Source organism: Ambystoma mexicanum, chromosome 1p (genome assembly GCF_040938575.1).
Source record: "Ambystoma mexicanum isolate Mex_15411 chromosome 1p, UKY_AmexF1_1, whole genome shotgun sequence".
In the NCBI taxonomy this organism is placed as follows: domain Eukaryota; kingdom Metazoa; phylum Chordata; class Amphibia; order Caudata; family Ambystomatidae; genus Ambystoma; species Ambystoma mexicanum.
This window is the reverse complement of record NC_090921.1, coordinates 703,661,699-703,677,357: the sequence shown is the minus strand read 5'-3', so window position 1 is coordinate 703,677,357 and position 15,659 is coordinate 703,661,699. Positions and strand designations below refer to the sequence as shown.

Below are 15,659 nucleotides of genomic sequence, written 5' to 3'. Positions count from 1 at the left end.
AAGAGAACCTATCTGCTTCTGTTAGATGAAAGGCTTTACATTGTTCAAAGGATAGGGGTTGATTATTCTCAAACAGTTGTCACTGGGATTCAAGTCCACCAGCCGCCCAGTCTTTAAAGTGTCCATGGGAGGACCCAGGTGCAAAGGCTGAATTGTGGCAAATCGGGGTAAGGGGGCTCATGCCACGTGGGACACCTTTGTGCTTTAATGCCCAATCTCATACGCTTAGGGTATGCTTTGTGGCGGCCAAGGTCCTAGTCCAGGTCCTGCGTAGCAGGGGTGGGATATATGGGAGGCAACGGAGGGGTAGTGTGAGGTGGGACATCTCCAGTTCCATCCATTTCAGGGCCCTCAAAGGTTCGGACCTATGCTTGCATTTGGGCTAGTTGAGACGCTAAGTGATATTTACACAGATCAGGAACCCTTAGGCCCCCCAGTCGGAAACTGATCATAGCCTTTTGGGATATTCTAGCCTTTCGACCCCTCCAAATGAACCGGAGCATTTTCCTCTGCATACGCCGAAGGGGGTAGGGGGGAGCAGGATGGTAGTTGGGAGAGAAGAACAAGTGTAGAGAAATCGCAGGCGGAGATTCATCTTGCAGGCAGTGATCTGCCCGATGAGACATTTCCTGTGAGGTCCAGCGTTCAAGGACCCCCTACAGGTCGTTGAAGAGTGGGGGGAAGTTTACTAGATGCACGTCTTTGGGACAGGCCAGGATCTGGACCCCCAGGTATGGCATGGATTTCTCGCTCCAGTGGATCGGGCATAGGGGCTTCAAGGCTTCCAGTTCCTCTGGCTCCAAGCCTATTCCCAGGGCCGTCAATTTCCTATAATTGATGCCAAATCCTGAGACCCTTCCAAATCTGCGGAGCTCCTGGAGAACTAATGTCAGGGAGGGACAGATATCTGTTATGGATAATAGAACATCAACATAAAGTGAGACCTTGTGCAGGGAAGTACCAACCAGGAGGCCTTTCATATTTGGGTTTAATGGAACCTGCTGGGCATTACTAGGGCAAATAGCAGGGGGAATCACTGTCTGGTTCTGCAGCTCAAGGATATCGAATCTGAAACATTGTGATTAACTTGAAGAATAGTCTTTGGGGACTGGTAGTTGCGAGGACCAATTTTCCAAAGTTCGGGCCAAAGTGAAAAGCTTCCAGGGTGAGTTGGAGAAAGGACCAGACTACTTTGCTAAAGGTCTTGGTGGCGTCCAGCACCAGCAGGGCGAGTTTATGTGAATCTTGGGCTGCGATGTCCACTAAGTTCAGGGCCCTGCGGATATTGTCTCCAGTGGATCTATGCCTTATGAACCGAGTCTGATATGGGTCGACTAAAGTGGGCACGACGGAGGCCAGGAAATTAGCCAGGATTTTAGAATATATGTTGGCATCAATGTTCTATAAGGAAATGGGTCGGTATTAGGCATTGTCTCTGGGGTCTTTGCCTGGTTTGAGGACAAGCACAGTTATGGATTCTTGCATGGACGGGGGCGATAACCCCAGTGGTACCAAACGAGTTGAAGAGGGTCGCTAGACGGGCACCCAACTGGGGGCGGAACAGTTTGTAAAACCTTGGGACTTAATGGCCGCTTCCACCTCCTCACCTGTAATCGGGCAGTCCAATCCCTCTCTGTTGGCCTCATCGAGGTGTGGGAGGGACGCTTCCTGTAAATAATTTGCCCGTTCTGCCTTGTCTCGAGGCATAGCAGCCACCGTTCCAGCGAGGTGGGATGGCACCAGCTGCAGTTTATCTCAATCAGTGTATTGGAATCGGCCGTGGGGGTCGCCCACTATGGTGTTCCTTCTTTCCATTTTGGCCAACTTCTCCACCAGGAGTTTGTTTGCTTTGTTTCTTCCATTGTGGTAGTCTTGCCTGGATTTATGCAGTAAGTGCACCATATCTTCTGCGTAATGGGCCTCAATCTTCTTTCGGGCAGACTATAGGATGCGTTGGGTCTTGTGGGACCACCTGTTTCTCACATGCTGGGCCTCGGCCTTTTGAACCTCTCCTAGTTCCGCGCATGCCTTTTTTCATCTATGATATGACTGTTGGGGTCAATGACTACACACATGTCCCAAAGTCCTGCAAACGTGGTATCGGAATAGCAACGGTTGGGCTCAGGGAAGAATGTGCTATTTATAATGGCGGTGCTGTCGCTTCCAGTGGGTGTAGAAGGCACCTACATTGAATAGTGAGCGGGAATGGCACTTGCTGGTACCGTGGAAATGGGATTTAAAGGTCTGACGTCCAGGTCGGCTGGACATCTTCAAAAATAAAAAATCTGCAGAAGAGATGATATGCATTAGAAAAGCGAGGTTTCATCATGAATCCATCGACAAAGATTTCTGGTAAGCATTGGGTCACGTATTTGTTAGAAATTGAGATCACAAAAAAGTGATTGTTAATCCAACCCGTCTAAACTATGATGGGGATACAAAGGGCCTGTGATCAAGTAAGGTAAAGGTTTCACAAATTATTAAAAATCCACATACAGCAAAAGAAATCACATGCCATAGCATTAAGTACAATCCAAAAAGCAACAGATACATCATCTTTATTACCAGATTTGATATTGCCATCATCCCTGCAGATTCCGTTCCAGCGGCTGTACAACGTTACAGAGTGAATGTTGTCTGCCACATGCTTCACCTCCTCTTGTTTCTGTCTTATTTTCTCCCAATTTCTCACCAGAAAAACATGATGCTTCAACACAAAATTCCTTAACACAGAGGCAAAACAAGTGTGAGAAAGGAGTCAAAGACAAAAAGACCTAAATATAATGAAGAAAAACCACATCACACTTCATTTACCTTTCTCTGTTGGACATTGGCTTGATCTGGAGCTGTGGGCTCAGCCTGGTTGGGGCACTCATACTTTCCCTGGACTCCGCTTGCAGGTGACCCCTCTGTAAAACAAAAGATTCATACCTGTGATGGAAAACAAGTATTCTTCAACAAGACAAAGAGAGAGAGTGAACACAAGCAGACAGGGCTGGATCACTTCCTGCAAACGCTTGCTCTGTGTTCAGGTCTTTTTTTACATATCCTGTGGCCTCAAACCCTTTCTGCAAGCATCACAAGTAGTAGTGCCATGTTGCGATCAATATGGGAAGATGAACATGGCAGTGGCACCCGTTTCATCTGCAGCTAAGGAACAAGTTACTTACCTGTAACTGTTGTTGTCCAGCATTGGTCTGGCATGGATTCACATGCTCATGAATATTCCCTGTAGTCAGCCTGGGAATCCTCGGTAAAGAAAAAATAAGTTTCAGTTTTTCAGTTTCACTTCTGAACTGTCTTTCTCCTAAAAACCAATCACTGGTCTCTGGATCATACTGCCCCCAGCCAATGACTGCCCTCTACCTAAGCCCCTCCTCTGGCAGCCATCTTCACATTTGGTAGCACATAAAATGGCATTAGGACCAAGAGAAGAGCCACAGAGGGGTAGGCAGGAGAGTTTGCATGTGAATCCATCCCAGACCCATGCTGGAGAACAAGTTACAGGTAAGTAACTTGTTCCTTCTCCAGCATGGGGTCTGGCATGGATTCACATGCTCATGAATAAAGAACACATAGCAGTACACACATACAATACCACAGGAGGTGGCAAGGCTCAACATTAAGCATCTCTTACCTCCTCACCAGGCTCACCTTCAAGCGAACAGGTTGCGCAGAATTGGAGGAGTCCAATTCTGGACTCCTCCCTGGAATCCCTGTTGATGCAGTAGAACCTCGTGAAGGTGTGGGTCGATCTCCACGTAGCAGCCCTGTAGATGTCAAGCAGGGGCACACCAGACAGGAACGCCATAGTTCTAGCGATCACTGTGGTCGAGTGGGCTCTCGGACGGCCAGGCAACGGTTTGCCAACTGGTGATAATAGGTGATGCAGCCGGAGAGCCACCTGGAAAATGGAAGCCTTCGGGAGGGCCTTCCCATGGTTCACAGGGCCAAAGTTCACAAAACGTTGCGACATCTTCCGGAAACTCTACATGCGGTCCACATATAACTTCAGCGCTCGGCCTACATCCATCGAGTGTAAAGTCCTCTCAGCCGGCGACAAAGGCGTCAGGAAGAATACAGTTAACACCAAGGGCTCGTTTAGATGAAAGTCCGACGGCACCTTGGGCATGAAGGAGGGGTGAGTCCGTAGCACTACCCTCATCTCGTGGAATGTCAAATAAGGTGGTTTACAAGGAAGGGCCTGGATCTCTCCCACTCGTCGTGCGGAGGTGATGGCCACAAGAAAAGCTGTTTCCAATACAAAACTTTCAATGGCGCCGAATGCATAGGCTCGAATGGAGAACCCATGAGCATAGTAAGCACCACATTGAGCTCCCACGCCGGGGCCGGAGCCTTCACTGGCGGGAACGAGCGAAATAGTCCTTTGACAAACTCTTTGACCAATCGATGCGACCATAAGGATGATCACCTGGTCCTGGCTAAGCTCCCATTCGTGACAAGAGCGCAGCTCCCTGCTGAGAGAGTTGGCGACGGTGCTCTTCACTCCTACTAGATGATATGGGATGAGGTACATCCCCCTGGGCTACGGCCCAGTGCCAAAGTTCCTGCGCCTCTTTGGAGAGTGCCAGGGATCTGGTTCCCCCCAGCTTCCGGATGGAGAACATTGTGGTGGTGTTACTGAGAAGACCTGTACCACCTTGCCCTTGCGGGACGAAAAGAAGGACTTGAGGGCCCAAAACACTGCCCGCAGCTCCAACACGACGTGCAACGGCTTCTCCTCCGGTAGCCACAGGCCTCTTGCATGAAGGCTTCTGGTGTGCGCCCCCCATCCCTCCAGGGAGGTGTCCGTCGTGACCGTCTAATGATGGGGTGGGGTCTGGAAATCCGCGCCTGCAGACACATGTGCAAGTACCCCCCACCACTGTATCGCTCGACGGAAACTCTCGTTGAGTGTGATCTTGTCCTCTAAGCTTACCGACACTTGTATCCAACGGTCGTCGAGGAACTCCTACAGCGGACACATCCGTAACCTGCACAGCCGATTAAGATATATGCATGATGACATAATGCAGAGTAGGGACTTGATGGACCTCAGCCTTGCGATCTCCAGGGCCAACAGCCGTTGTACCTTGCCCAAGATGGCCGCTATCCTCTCCTCCGACACAGACGGCAGGCACAACACTGTGTTGAGCCAGGATCCGAGAAAATGCACGTCCTGCGACGGAATCAAGCAGGACTTTGCATAGTTCACCGAGAACAGCAGATCCGTCAGGAGTTGGACGGTCCTCTCTGTGTGTTTGACGGCGATGTCCTTTGAGCTTGTCCGGATGAGCCAGTCGTCCAGGTAAGGATACACGTGGATCCCTCGCAGACGCAGCTGCACAGCCACCGGCGCCGGGCAGTTTGTGAACACTCTTGGTGCAGACTTCAGTCCGAAGGGAAAGGCCCTGAACTGGTAATGTCCTTGAACCACGAAGCGTAGGTACTTACAGTGGCCCTTGTGTATGCGGATGTAAAAATAGGCATCTTCCAAGTCCATCGACGATATAAAATCCCCCTCTTCCAGCTGTCCTTGCACGTGCTGAAGAGTCACCATCCGAAACTTTTGAGACTTGACGTACTTGCTCAGACGGCAGAGGTCCAGATTGGGCCTCCAACCGCCGGTCTTCTTTTTGAATAGGAAGTAACGAGAGTACACACCAGAGTCCCGGAGCCTCTTTGGGACAAGCTCTATCACACCCTTTTTTAGCATGGCCCGCACCTCCAGCAAAAGCTGCGGGAAGTGGTTTTCCTGGCGGGCCATTAGTGGTATATGGGGACACTTCCGTTCGAACTCTAGGGTGTGTCAGTGGGCGAGCACCAGCACCAAACTGTCAGTGAAGATGGTCTTCCACACGCTGACAAAGTTCGCCAGCCGGCCTCTCACCGGGGTGCATGGGTAGGGGCTCGACTCCACAGCCGGTTCAGTCCTGTTTTGACGTCAAAGCACCACCTAGGGTGCCTTGGCGACGGCTACATCCATCTCCAGACTTGGCACAGCCCCTGTAGGTCTCCTGGGCCGTCGAGCAGGAGGGTTAACGGTAGGACGAAGCACCTCCTTTGAATCCTTTAGACAAACCTTGGGATTTTCCTCCTGAAGTCCGAAAGGACAGGCGTCGTGCTGAAGAGTGCCCAAGGCACGAGCTGTCTCAGTGTCCGACTTGATGGCCTGAAGAGACACCCACAGTCTTTTCGAACAAATGGTCCTCGAAGGGCATTTCCAACACCATCGACTGAACATCCTGGCATAAATTAGTGGCCCTCAGCCAGCCCCGCCGACGAAGGCAAACACTGTTGCCCATTTGGCAGAATCCTGTGTCTGCAATGTCCGTGGCCAATGAAATGGCACGGTCCAAAGCTACCAAGCCTTCCTGTAGGATCTCCAATGCCTCTGACCTCTTTTTGTAGGGAAGGAAGTCCAGGAGGGGGGCCATCTTGAACCAAAGTTCCCTGTCGTAACGCGCCACGATGGTGAGGGCGTTAGCGGGCTTGATGGTCGTCGCTGCCGGCGTGATAACTCTTCGCCCCAAGGCATCCACTTCTTCCCCTCACCGTCCGGGGGCGGGAGGGGAAGAGGCCGCCGATGAGGAGGAGGAGGCCGAACACCTCTTGGCCGCCGCCGAAACCACCGAGTCCGGAGACAGCTGGGACCGAAAGCACTTGGGCGCAGAGTCCGGCACCCTGTATTTCTTCTCATAATGGTCCGGAGCCGATGAAGGGTTCTTCATGAGGAACAGCCCCTCGTCCCAAATGTCATTCAATAGCAGGATCGAAAGTACAGTCTTCCTCTTCGCCTCTCTGTGCTGTTACAAGAAACCCTCTTCTCCTCAGGGACGAGCTGGAATAGCTCTGAAGCCCTGGAGTTCATGGAGTGGAACGGTCGGGCGGTGAAGATCTGGAAGGCAGAGACGTGAGATCCCCCAAGCCGCCGTCATCGTCTGTGCCAGTCGCTGCTGTGTCCAGTTCCATCTCATCCCTCGGGGGGAGGTTGGGAGAGGGGGGCGAAGGGTGTAAAGGAGGAGGGGGGGGTTGAACTCTCCTCCTCTTGGATGGTAGTTCCTCTGATGGACCTGGCGCCGCGGGTAGGGACCCGGCCAAAAGGCATCCTTGTCTGGATTTCCGAGCACAGGGTATGCAGAGCCGTGAGAATGTCCACCGAGATATCCAGGGGTGGTGGCTGAGGTGGTTGCGGCAACAGAGGCGAGAGTGTTTGCGGCTTAGGTTGGTCCTTCGAGCTGTCAATGCCCTGCCGCTCCTCGGTCTAAATCGTTGGTATCCTCGTCGTCACCTTCGGCGTCACCTTCATCGGGTTCCCTCCTGTAAGGCCTGCGCTCGACGCATCGTCCCCTCCTGGAGGACAGGGAAGTTGGTGAGCTCCTCCATTGAGATGTTCGTGCCCTGGAGGACTACCATGCCCCCCCATTTCTCTGCGACCAAGGGAGACTGTTTCGGTGAAATGATAGGCATCTTCTCTGGCGTCTTTTCGATGGCTCGAAAGAGGATTCCCTCCTGGCAGGCAGGGATATTCTCGCCTTTGGGGCCATGCCCTGCGGATCCGACATGGCGGCCTTCGCGAGGGACTCCGACACTACTTCGATGGAAGTTTGGGCCTGCGGCAGATGCACCTGGGCCTTCACGGCCTTGGCCGAGTCCTTCACCTTAGGGGTGCCTTCTCTGCAGGGCCAGTCTGGGTCTTCTTCAAAAGCTTGCCCGGATGGTCTGACTTCCTCTTCTTCGAAGATCCTGAGCGTTGGCTCATGGCCGAAGGCGCTGAAGATGCTGTACTCGCCGCGGCCACCGAGGAACCTGTCGCAACGGCGCTCCGGTGGCAGTGGACTCGCAGTTGTTGGGCCCCAGCGGGAGGGGCACCCTCAAAGGTCTTAGAACACTGCTCAACCTTCTTCTGGGCAGAGGAGGCATGCTGCCGGGACTCACCCAGAGCAGGGACCTTGGCATGCAGCCACTCGTTGAGACGCCTGTGCCTATCTGTCTGCGTGTGGGGCACCATCTCTCCAGACACGCCACACAGTCATCCTCCACATGCGTCGGGTCCGAGTGCAGACAGTAAAGGCACAGGGAATGTCCGTCGTCCGAAAAGACATTCCGTAGGTTGCAGCCGGGGAAAACCTTGAATAGGGGCGCCGAGACCTTCTCATCCATCAGGTCCACGCGGCATAGGCCTTGAAGAAGCTTCTGGAATCCTCCAAGAAGAATCGCCCTTGAGGGGCGCTTAAGAATCCAAAAAACAGGTCCCTGTTAATGGGAAGGTGGATCAATTCTGTTCCTACCATCTGAAACACAAAATGCTAAAAAGAACAGTCTGGTATTGTGAAGGTAGTGTTGCCTACTAGTCACTGAGATGCAGATGTGGTAGCGACATACAATAACTGGCAAGAGACGATTATAATTGATGTCATACAGCCATAGGAACAAGCAAGTAAATCTAAGACACTGGAAGCAGATACTTTAAATGATTAGTGCCATTTACCATTATTATCTTTAAGGTGGACATTTCAGCAGAAGGGTAGGAGACAGGAATGCTGGTAAAAAAAAAACCTTGATGCAGGCCAACCCACAACCAGTTCTACATTAAGTCACAGCAGGCTGCAGAATCCTCTTGGTCTGCATTTCCGATCAATGCTTGAAAGTGGACGAATTCACACATGGTTTAAAACTAAAAGTGGTAGACACTGCAGCCAAAATATAGTTAGACTGCATTACCTTTGAAGTGTTGCAAACATGTCTCAGAGAAGCCTGCTAACCAAAAAATGTACACAAGCATTCATTGAGAATTGAGGAGACTGGGTGGTTGGCTATAAAAACATTCTGAAAGCAAACAGAGAATATCATTATCTGTGGGGACAAAAGCACGTCTCGAGCAGCCTATAAGTATAGGTTTGTTTTTGGATGAATTTATACTGTTCCAAACAAAACAGCGAAGAGGTCACCCTCAAACAAGGAAGTCCGAAAACCTTTCTTTAGAGCACGGTCATGCGATTGTGCTTTTTATAAGAAACTGGGGATGTAACAGACTTGTCTTGACACTCTTGTTTGGGGATAGTGAAGACACAACAGATGGAAGGAGCAAAGAACTGACCAGAAAAGAGGCAATAGTCTGTGTTAGGTAGAAAATCCAGTTTTGTAGTTTCTGCTGACTTTCCTGTGATGACCAGTTCGTTTTCCCCAAGACTAATCCCAGCCAGGATCACTGGAGATATTATTCTGCCATATGCATGTCAAATGCTGGGATTAAACCCGTAGCACCAAGAAGGAACACAAACCCTAGGAAAGCGAATGAAGCTCTGCACCAGCATCTCCTGTCCCTGCGAAAACCTTGTAGCAAAGATATGCCACTCCTGAAAGAGAAGGAACAGAGGGTTGTGCTCCTTTCTCCTTAATCCAGCAGCATAGGTCTAATTCGTTCCTCAGCAAGGCGTTGTGTGCTCCTCTGGAATTCCTGGGTCCGTCTCTATTGCCTGTCCTAGAAGAAAAGGACGACGATTGCCTCCAGAGCCTTGATTTGGCTGTTGCTGGAAACGTTTCCAGTCGCCTGGATCATTGAAAAGGACCCAGGTTCCCTTATTCCGGCCTGGAGACTTCCAGTGACTTGTCCTATGAACCTGCCTAGTGCCACCATTGTGCTATGTTCTGCAGGATGCCGCTATGGTAAACCTCCAGAGATTTTCTACTTGAAGGGTCCTCAGACCTCACCCAAGGTGTGTGACTATCTTGACTTAATAAACACAGGAACAGATAGATTATGCTTAGTGACTTGTATTAGTTGTCCTGTTTAACACCTCAATTTACAGCATTGTAGGCTTCAATTAGGTAAGGCTTTGGATTCTTCTTTCCTTTTTCTTCCCATGCAACTGCCTTGTCCTTCTCTTCTAACGGACTTCTCTGATTCTCCTGTCTTTTCTTTCAATAAGCCCAGACACACCCCTGCTCTCATGCTGGAGAACAACAGTTACAGGTAAGTAACTTGTTCCATCTCCAGCATGGGGTCTGGCATGGATTCACATGCTCATGAATAAAGAATACATAGCAGTACACACATGCACAACCATGGGAGGTGGCAATGCTCAACAGAAGCAATCTCTTACCTCCTCACCAGGCTCACCTTCAAGCGAACAGGTTGCGCAGCACTGCTTGGCCAACTCTGGACTCCTTCCTGGAATCCCTGTCGACGCAGTAGAATTTCATGAAGGTGTGCGTCGACCTCCACGTAGCAGCCCTGCAGATGTCCAGCGGGGTACACCAGACACGAACGCCGTTGTAGCAGCAATCGCTCTAGTGGAATGGGCTCTCGGACGGCCAGGCAGCTGTCAGTTGGCCAACCGGTGATGGTGGGTAATACAGTTTTCTGGAAACTCTTTGTGCGGGCCACATAAAACTTCGGCGCTCAAACCACATCCAGTGAGTGCAAAGTGCGGCGGAATAAACACCGGTAACACCAAGGGTTCGTTGAGGTAGGATTCCGACAGAACCTTGGGAATGAAGGAGGGGTGCATCCGAAGCATCACCCTTGTCTCGTGAAAAGTCAAGTAAGGCCGCTTGCATGACAGGGCCTGGATCTCACCTACTCGTCTTGCAGAGGGGATGGCCACAAGGAAAGCCGTCTTCCATGGCAGTAACTTGAGCGGAGCTGAATGCATAGGTTCGAATGGGACCCGACATAAGCCTAGTCAGCACCACATTGAGTTCCCACGCCGGGGTCTTCATCGGCGGGAACGAGCGGAACAGTCCCTTGACAAACTCCTTAACTAGATGGTGCGACCACAGAGAAGACCATCCTGGAGATCTGGTGTAGCGGGAGATGGCCACTAGATGTACCATAATGGAGGTATGAGTCAGTCCGATTTAGCCAATGGCAGTAAATGCAGAAGTACTTGAGGGGCCGTGATCCGCAGAGGGTTGATCTTCTGTGAACAGTACCAAATTGCAAAGCGCTTCCATTTGTGTCAGTAGCATTTTAAGGTGGTAGAGGACGCCCTGGCCTTGGCTAGAATCTATTTGCAGTCCACCGGAAGATCGTAGACACCGAACTCTAATAATGCAGGAGCCAGGCCTTCAGGTTCAGAGACCCTGGGTCGTGGTGAAGAAAGGCGCCTCCTTCCCTGGCGAGAAGATCTGCGACCACTGGCAGCTTGACTGGTGGTGACGCCGACATGCTGAGAAGGTTCGAGTACCTGATCTGCATCTGCCACGCTAGTGCGACAAGGATCATCCTGCACCGGTTCCGTCTGAGTTGATTGATGACTCGAAGAAGCAACAACAAAAGAGGGAACGCATACAGAAACAAGCCTTCCCAAGGGAATGAGAACGTGTCCCCATACTCCCCGGCTAGGGGAACCTGCTGGCGAAGCTCTGGTACTTGGTGTTCGTCGCCGTCGCAAACAGATCGATCTGGGGATTTTCCCATTTGAGGAAAAGATAGTCCACCTGATCCTGCCGAAGCTCTCACTTGTGGCAAGAGGGTAGCCACCTGCTAAGGGAGTCAGTGACAGTGTTCTTTACTCCTGCCAGGTGTAAAGGAATGAGGAACATCCCCTGGGTGACGGCACAGTGCCACAAGTCCTGCACCTCTCTGGATAACGCCGTAGATCCGGTGCCCCCCTGTTTCCGGGTGCAAAACATTGTGGTGGTTGTGTCCGTGAAGACCCTCACCACTTTGCCCTTGAGGGACGGCAGAAACTACTTGAGGGCCCAAAATATGGCCCATAGTTCCAGGACGTTGACCTCCGGTAACCACCTGTCTCTGACGTGAAGAAAGCCCGGTGTGGGCTCCCCATCCTTCCAGGGAAGCGTCCGTCGTGACCGTCTCCTGGTACAGGGGCCTGGAAACCCGTGCCTCCAGCTAGATTGGAGCACATGCCCCACCACCTTATCGCTCGACTGAACGCCTCGTCGAGCGTGAGCCTGTCCTGGAAGCTTCCGGACACCTGTACCCAACGGCGTTGAGGAACTCCTGTAGCAGGCCCATCCGCAACCCGCAGAGTCGAATGAGGTATATGCATGACAACATCATGCCGAGAAGAGACATGATGGCCCTCAACATGGCGATCTTCAGTCCTAACAGCCATTGCACCTTGCCCAAGATGGCCCCTATCCTCTCCTCCGACAGTGACGCCAGGCATGACAACGTGTTGAGCCGGGATCCCAGGAACAGAGCGTCCTGCGAGGGAGTAGAGCAGGATTTGGCATAATTCACTGAGAACCCCAAATCCGTCAGTAAGCGGACGGTCCTCGCCGTGTGGTCGACAGTGACGTCTCTTGATCTGGCCCAGATGAGCCAGTCGTCCAAGTAAGGGTAGACGTGGATCCCTTGCAGTCGCAGATGGGGCGCCACTGGCGTCAGGCACTTGGTGAAGACTCTTTCGGACTGACGTGTGCACCCAGAAAGGGCCTTGAATTGGTAATGCTTCCCCTGAACGGCCAAGCGCAGAAACCTGCGGTGTCCTTTGTGAATGGGGATGTAGATGTACGCATCTTCCAGGTCCAACGACGACAGAAAGTCTCCCACTTCCAGCTGCCCGAGTCCGTGTTGAAGAGTGACCATTCTGAACATCTGGGACTTATGTATTTGTTCAGTCGTCGTAAATCGAGAATGGGCCTCCAGCACCCTGTCTTCTTTCGTACGAGGAAGTACCTTAAGTAAACTCCGGAGCACCGAGCCACTTTGGAACTGGCACTATCGCCCCTTTCTCATGGCCCACACCTCCAGTAGTAGCTGAGGGACGTGGTTTTCCTGCTGGGCCACCGGTGCTATTTGGGGACACTTTAGTTGGAACTCTAGTGTCTGTGCGTGGGTGAAAGCGTCCAGCACCCAACTGTTGGTGGAGACTGTCTTCCACACGCTGATGAAGTTCGCCAGCCGGCCTCCCACCGGGGTGCACGGATGGGGGCCTGACGTCCTGGCCGGTTTAACCTTGCTTACAGGTCGCCCTGTGGGTCCCGACGACAACGGCGACCGCCCAGATGGCCTTGGAGTGGCCCGTGTTGGCTTCCTGGGTGGAGGAGCGAGAGGGCTGGCGGTAAGAGGAGGAGCCCATGGCAAAACCCATCGAAGACCGGCTAGGCTTCTTTTCCTGAGGAATGAAAGGACGGCCGTTGTCGTGGGCACGTGCCATCTCCGTGTGCACCTTGATGGCCTGGAGGGATTCATCCACAGCTTTTCTGAACAGGTTGTCCACATTAAAGGGCATGCCCAAAACACTTGTCTGGACCTCCTGCCTAAAGTTGGTGGCCTTGAGCCAACCACGACGGCGAAGGCAGATGCAGTTTCCCATCTGGCGGAATCCCGCGTCCGCAATGTCCATGGCCACCATGATGGCATGATCCGATGCCATCTTGCCTTCTTGAAGGATTTCCAAAGCCTCAAACCGCTTGTCGTCGGGGAGGAAGTCCAGGAGAGGAGCTAGCTTAAACCACAGCTCCCGATCATATCTGGCCGTGACGGCGTTGGCAGCCTTGACTGTAGTCGCTGCAGAGTAGATAACCTTCCTACCTGTAGAGTCCAATTTCTTCCCCTCGCTGTCCGGAGGAGTGGAAGAAGCAGAAGACGTTGATCCTGACTATTTCTTCTTGGCAGCCGCTAAGACCACCGAGTCTGGTGACGGTTAAGACCGCAAGCACTTGGGTGCAGAGTCTGGCACCCTGTACTTCTTTTCCAGCCTGTCTCTCTTCGCTGGGGCTGTAGAAGGGTTGGACATCAGAGCCAGCCCTTCGTCCCAAACATCGTCCAGTAGAGGGACCGAGAGGATGGTCTTCCTCTTTGCCTCTCGGCGCTGATACAAGAAGTCTTCCTTCTTTTCCTCCGGCGTGAGCTGGAAAAGCTCTGATGCTCGGGCGATCATTGCATGGAACAATCCCATCTCATCCGGAGGAGAGGCTCTGAGCAGAGGCGACAGGAGGTCCCCCATCGCGTTGTCTTTATCCGTGCCTGTCATCGCTGTGTCCGATTCAGTCTCCCTTGGGGAGGAGAGGGGCGGTGGAGAGGGTGGAGAAGGGTGGCATGGAGGCATCAGGTGTCTCCTCTTCTTGGCCGGCGGGTCCCCCGTTGTCAACGGGACGACCCACACTGGCGCTGCGGGAGGGGCGGTTGGCAGGATCACCAGTATCATCCTCTGTAACTCAGACACCAGCGAGTTGAGGGCCGAGATGATGTCCAGTGCAAAGTCTCTAGTCGACCTCTGGGGCGTAGGAGTCCTCCTTGGGCCCCTCAGTCATCTCCATCGACTGTATACCTGTCGTCGCCCTCGTCGTGGTCATTGCCCTCATGGACGGTATGGATGGAAAGGATGTCATTCTCCTCAGCCGAAGAAATGTCTGTTCCCTGAAGGCCTTCAATGCCCCCACCCCCCATTTCTTCGGAACCAGAGGGGTCCGTTTTGGGCTGAGGTCCGGCATCCTCTTCTCCGGCGTCTTTTCAGTGAGCATGTTCGAAGCCTACCTCCAGGGCGGAAGGGTCACACTTGCTAGGGCACCCTGCAGGTCCGCCGCAACATCCTTCAAAAGAGACGCCACCACCACCAATTCAAGAGAGGGTGAATATTTTGCCTAGTGCACCTGGGCCTTCACAGAGAGGCTGGGCCCCTTATCTTGCTTGGCCTTGCCCTTCACGGCCGGGTCGGAGGTCTTGTCCTGCTTGGCCCTGCCCATCAGGGCCGGATTGGACCCTTTGTCTCCTTTGTCCTTCTCCGTCGCAGGTGGGTCAGACACTGCACCCTGCTTGGCCTTCTCCTGCCTGGTCTTCTCCGGGTTCTCCCTCAGTTTACCCGGGTTATCTGACTTTCTCTAGGAGGAGGAACCAGAGCGTTAACTGGAGATCGACGCAGATGGGGATGACTGCCACGCCCTGACCGGCGCGGGACCCGCAGCAGCGGCGACCCCGATGAAAGCGGACTTGCGATGCTTGGCCTAGTGTTAGGCACCCTCAAAGTACTTAGAAGCCTGCTCAGCTTTCACAGATCCGGGAGAGGCATGCCCCTGGGAACCATCCAGTGCAGAGGCTTTGGACTGCAGCCACGCTTCCAACCGTTGAGGTCGGTCCCTCAATGGGCGTTTCGAGAAGCCATGGCAAAAAAACACAATCTTCCTTCTTGTGTGTCGAGTGCAGGCAAGAAAGACACTGGGAATGCTTGTTGTCCACGTATACATTGCGCAAACTGCAGTCGGAGCACAGCTTGAAGAGGGAAGGGTTGTCCTTTTTGTCTGACATGATCTCTTGACAAAAACAGCCCTTGAGAGGCGTTAAAACATGTGAAAAACGGGTCCCTGTTAGTTGGAAGGATGATCGATGGAGCACACTGGCTCGATTGACCGGAAAACAGAGTTGAACACCCAAGAAAACGAAAAACACAGCAAAAGCTCAAAGAGCAAAGCACGAGGACTCCCAAAAACTTGAACGTGCGGTAAAAATCTGAAGATGGCTGCCAGAGGAGAGGCTTAGGTAGAGGGCAGTCATTGGCTGGGGGCAGTATGACCCAGAGCTCAGTGATTGGTTGTTAGGAGAAAGACAGTTCAGAAATTAAAGCCATTGCAAAAAAACACAGGCGAAAGAAAACCACCACTTACCTATAATGTCCACAGACCGAACCGCTCCAATCATCCACTCTGTGCTCTTGGAACACAAGAGCCTTAACACACTTATTAAG

The 15,659-nt window shown here is 52.4% G+C and overlaps 1 protein-coding gene across 2 annotated transcripts in view; it reads right to left on the bottom strand.

Moving 5' to 3' along the window:
* ASH1L (ASH1 like histone lysine methyltransferase) overlaps positions 1 to 15,659 on the bottom strand; it is a 2,936,548-nt gene that overhangs the window by 1,152,319 nt on the left and 1,768,570 nt on the right. For both annotated transcript variants that reach the window (XM_069650029.1, XM_069650033.1), the window contains exons 15-16: positions 2,815 to 2,909; positions 2,566 to 2,723 (exon numbers count right to left, since the gene is read on the bottom strand). In XM_069650029.1, coding sequence (XP_069506130.1) covers positions 2,566 to 2,723; positions 2,815 to 2,909 — 253 coding nt within the window. The remainder of the gene's footprint in view (positions 1 to 2,565; positions 2,724 to 2,814; positions 2,910 to 15,659) is intronic.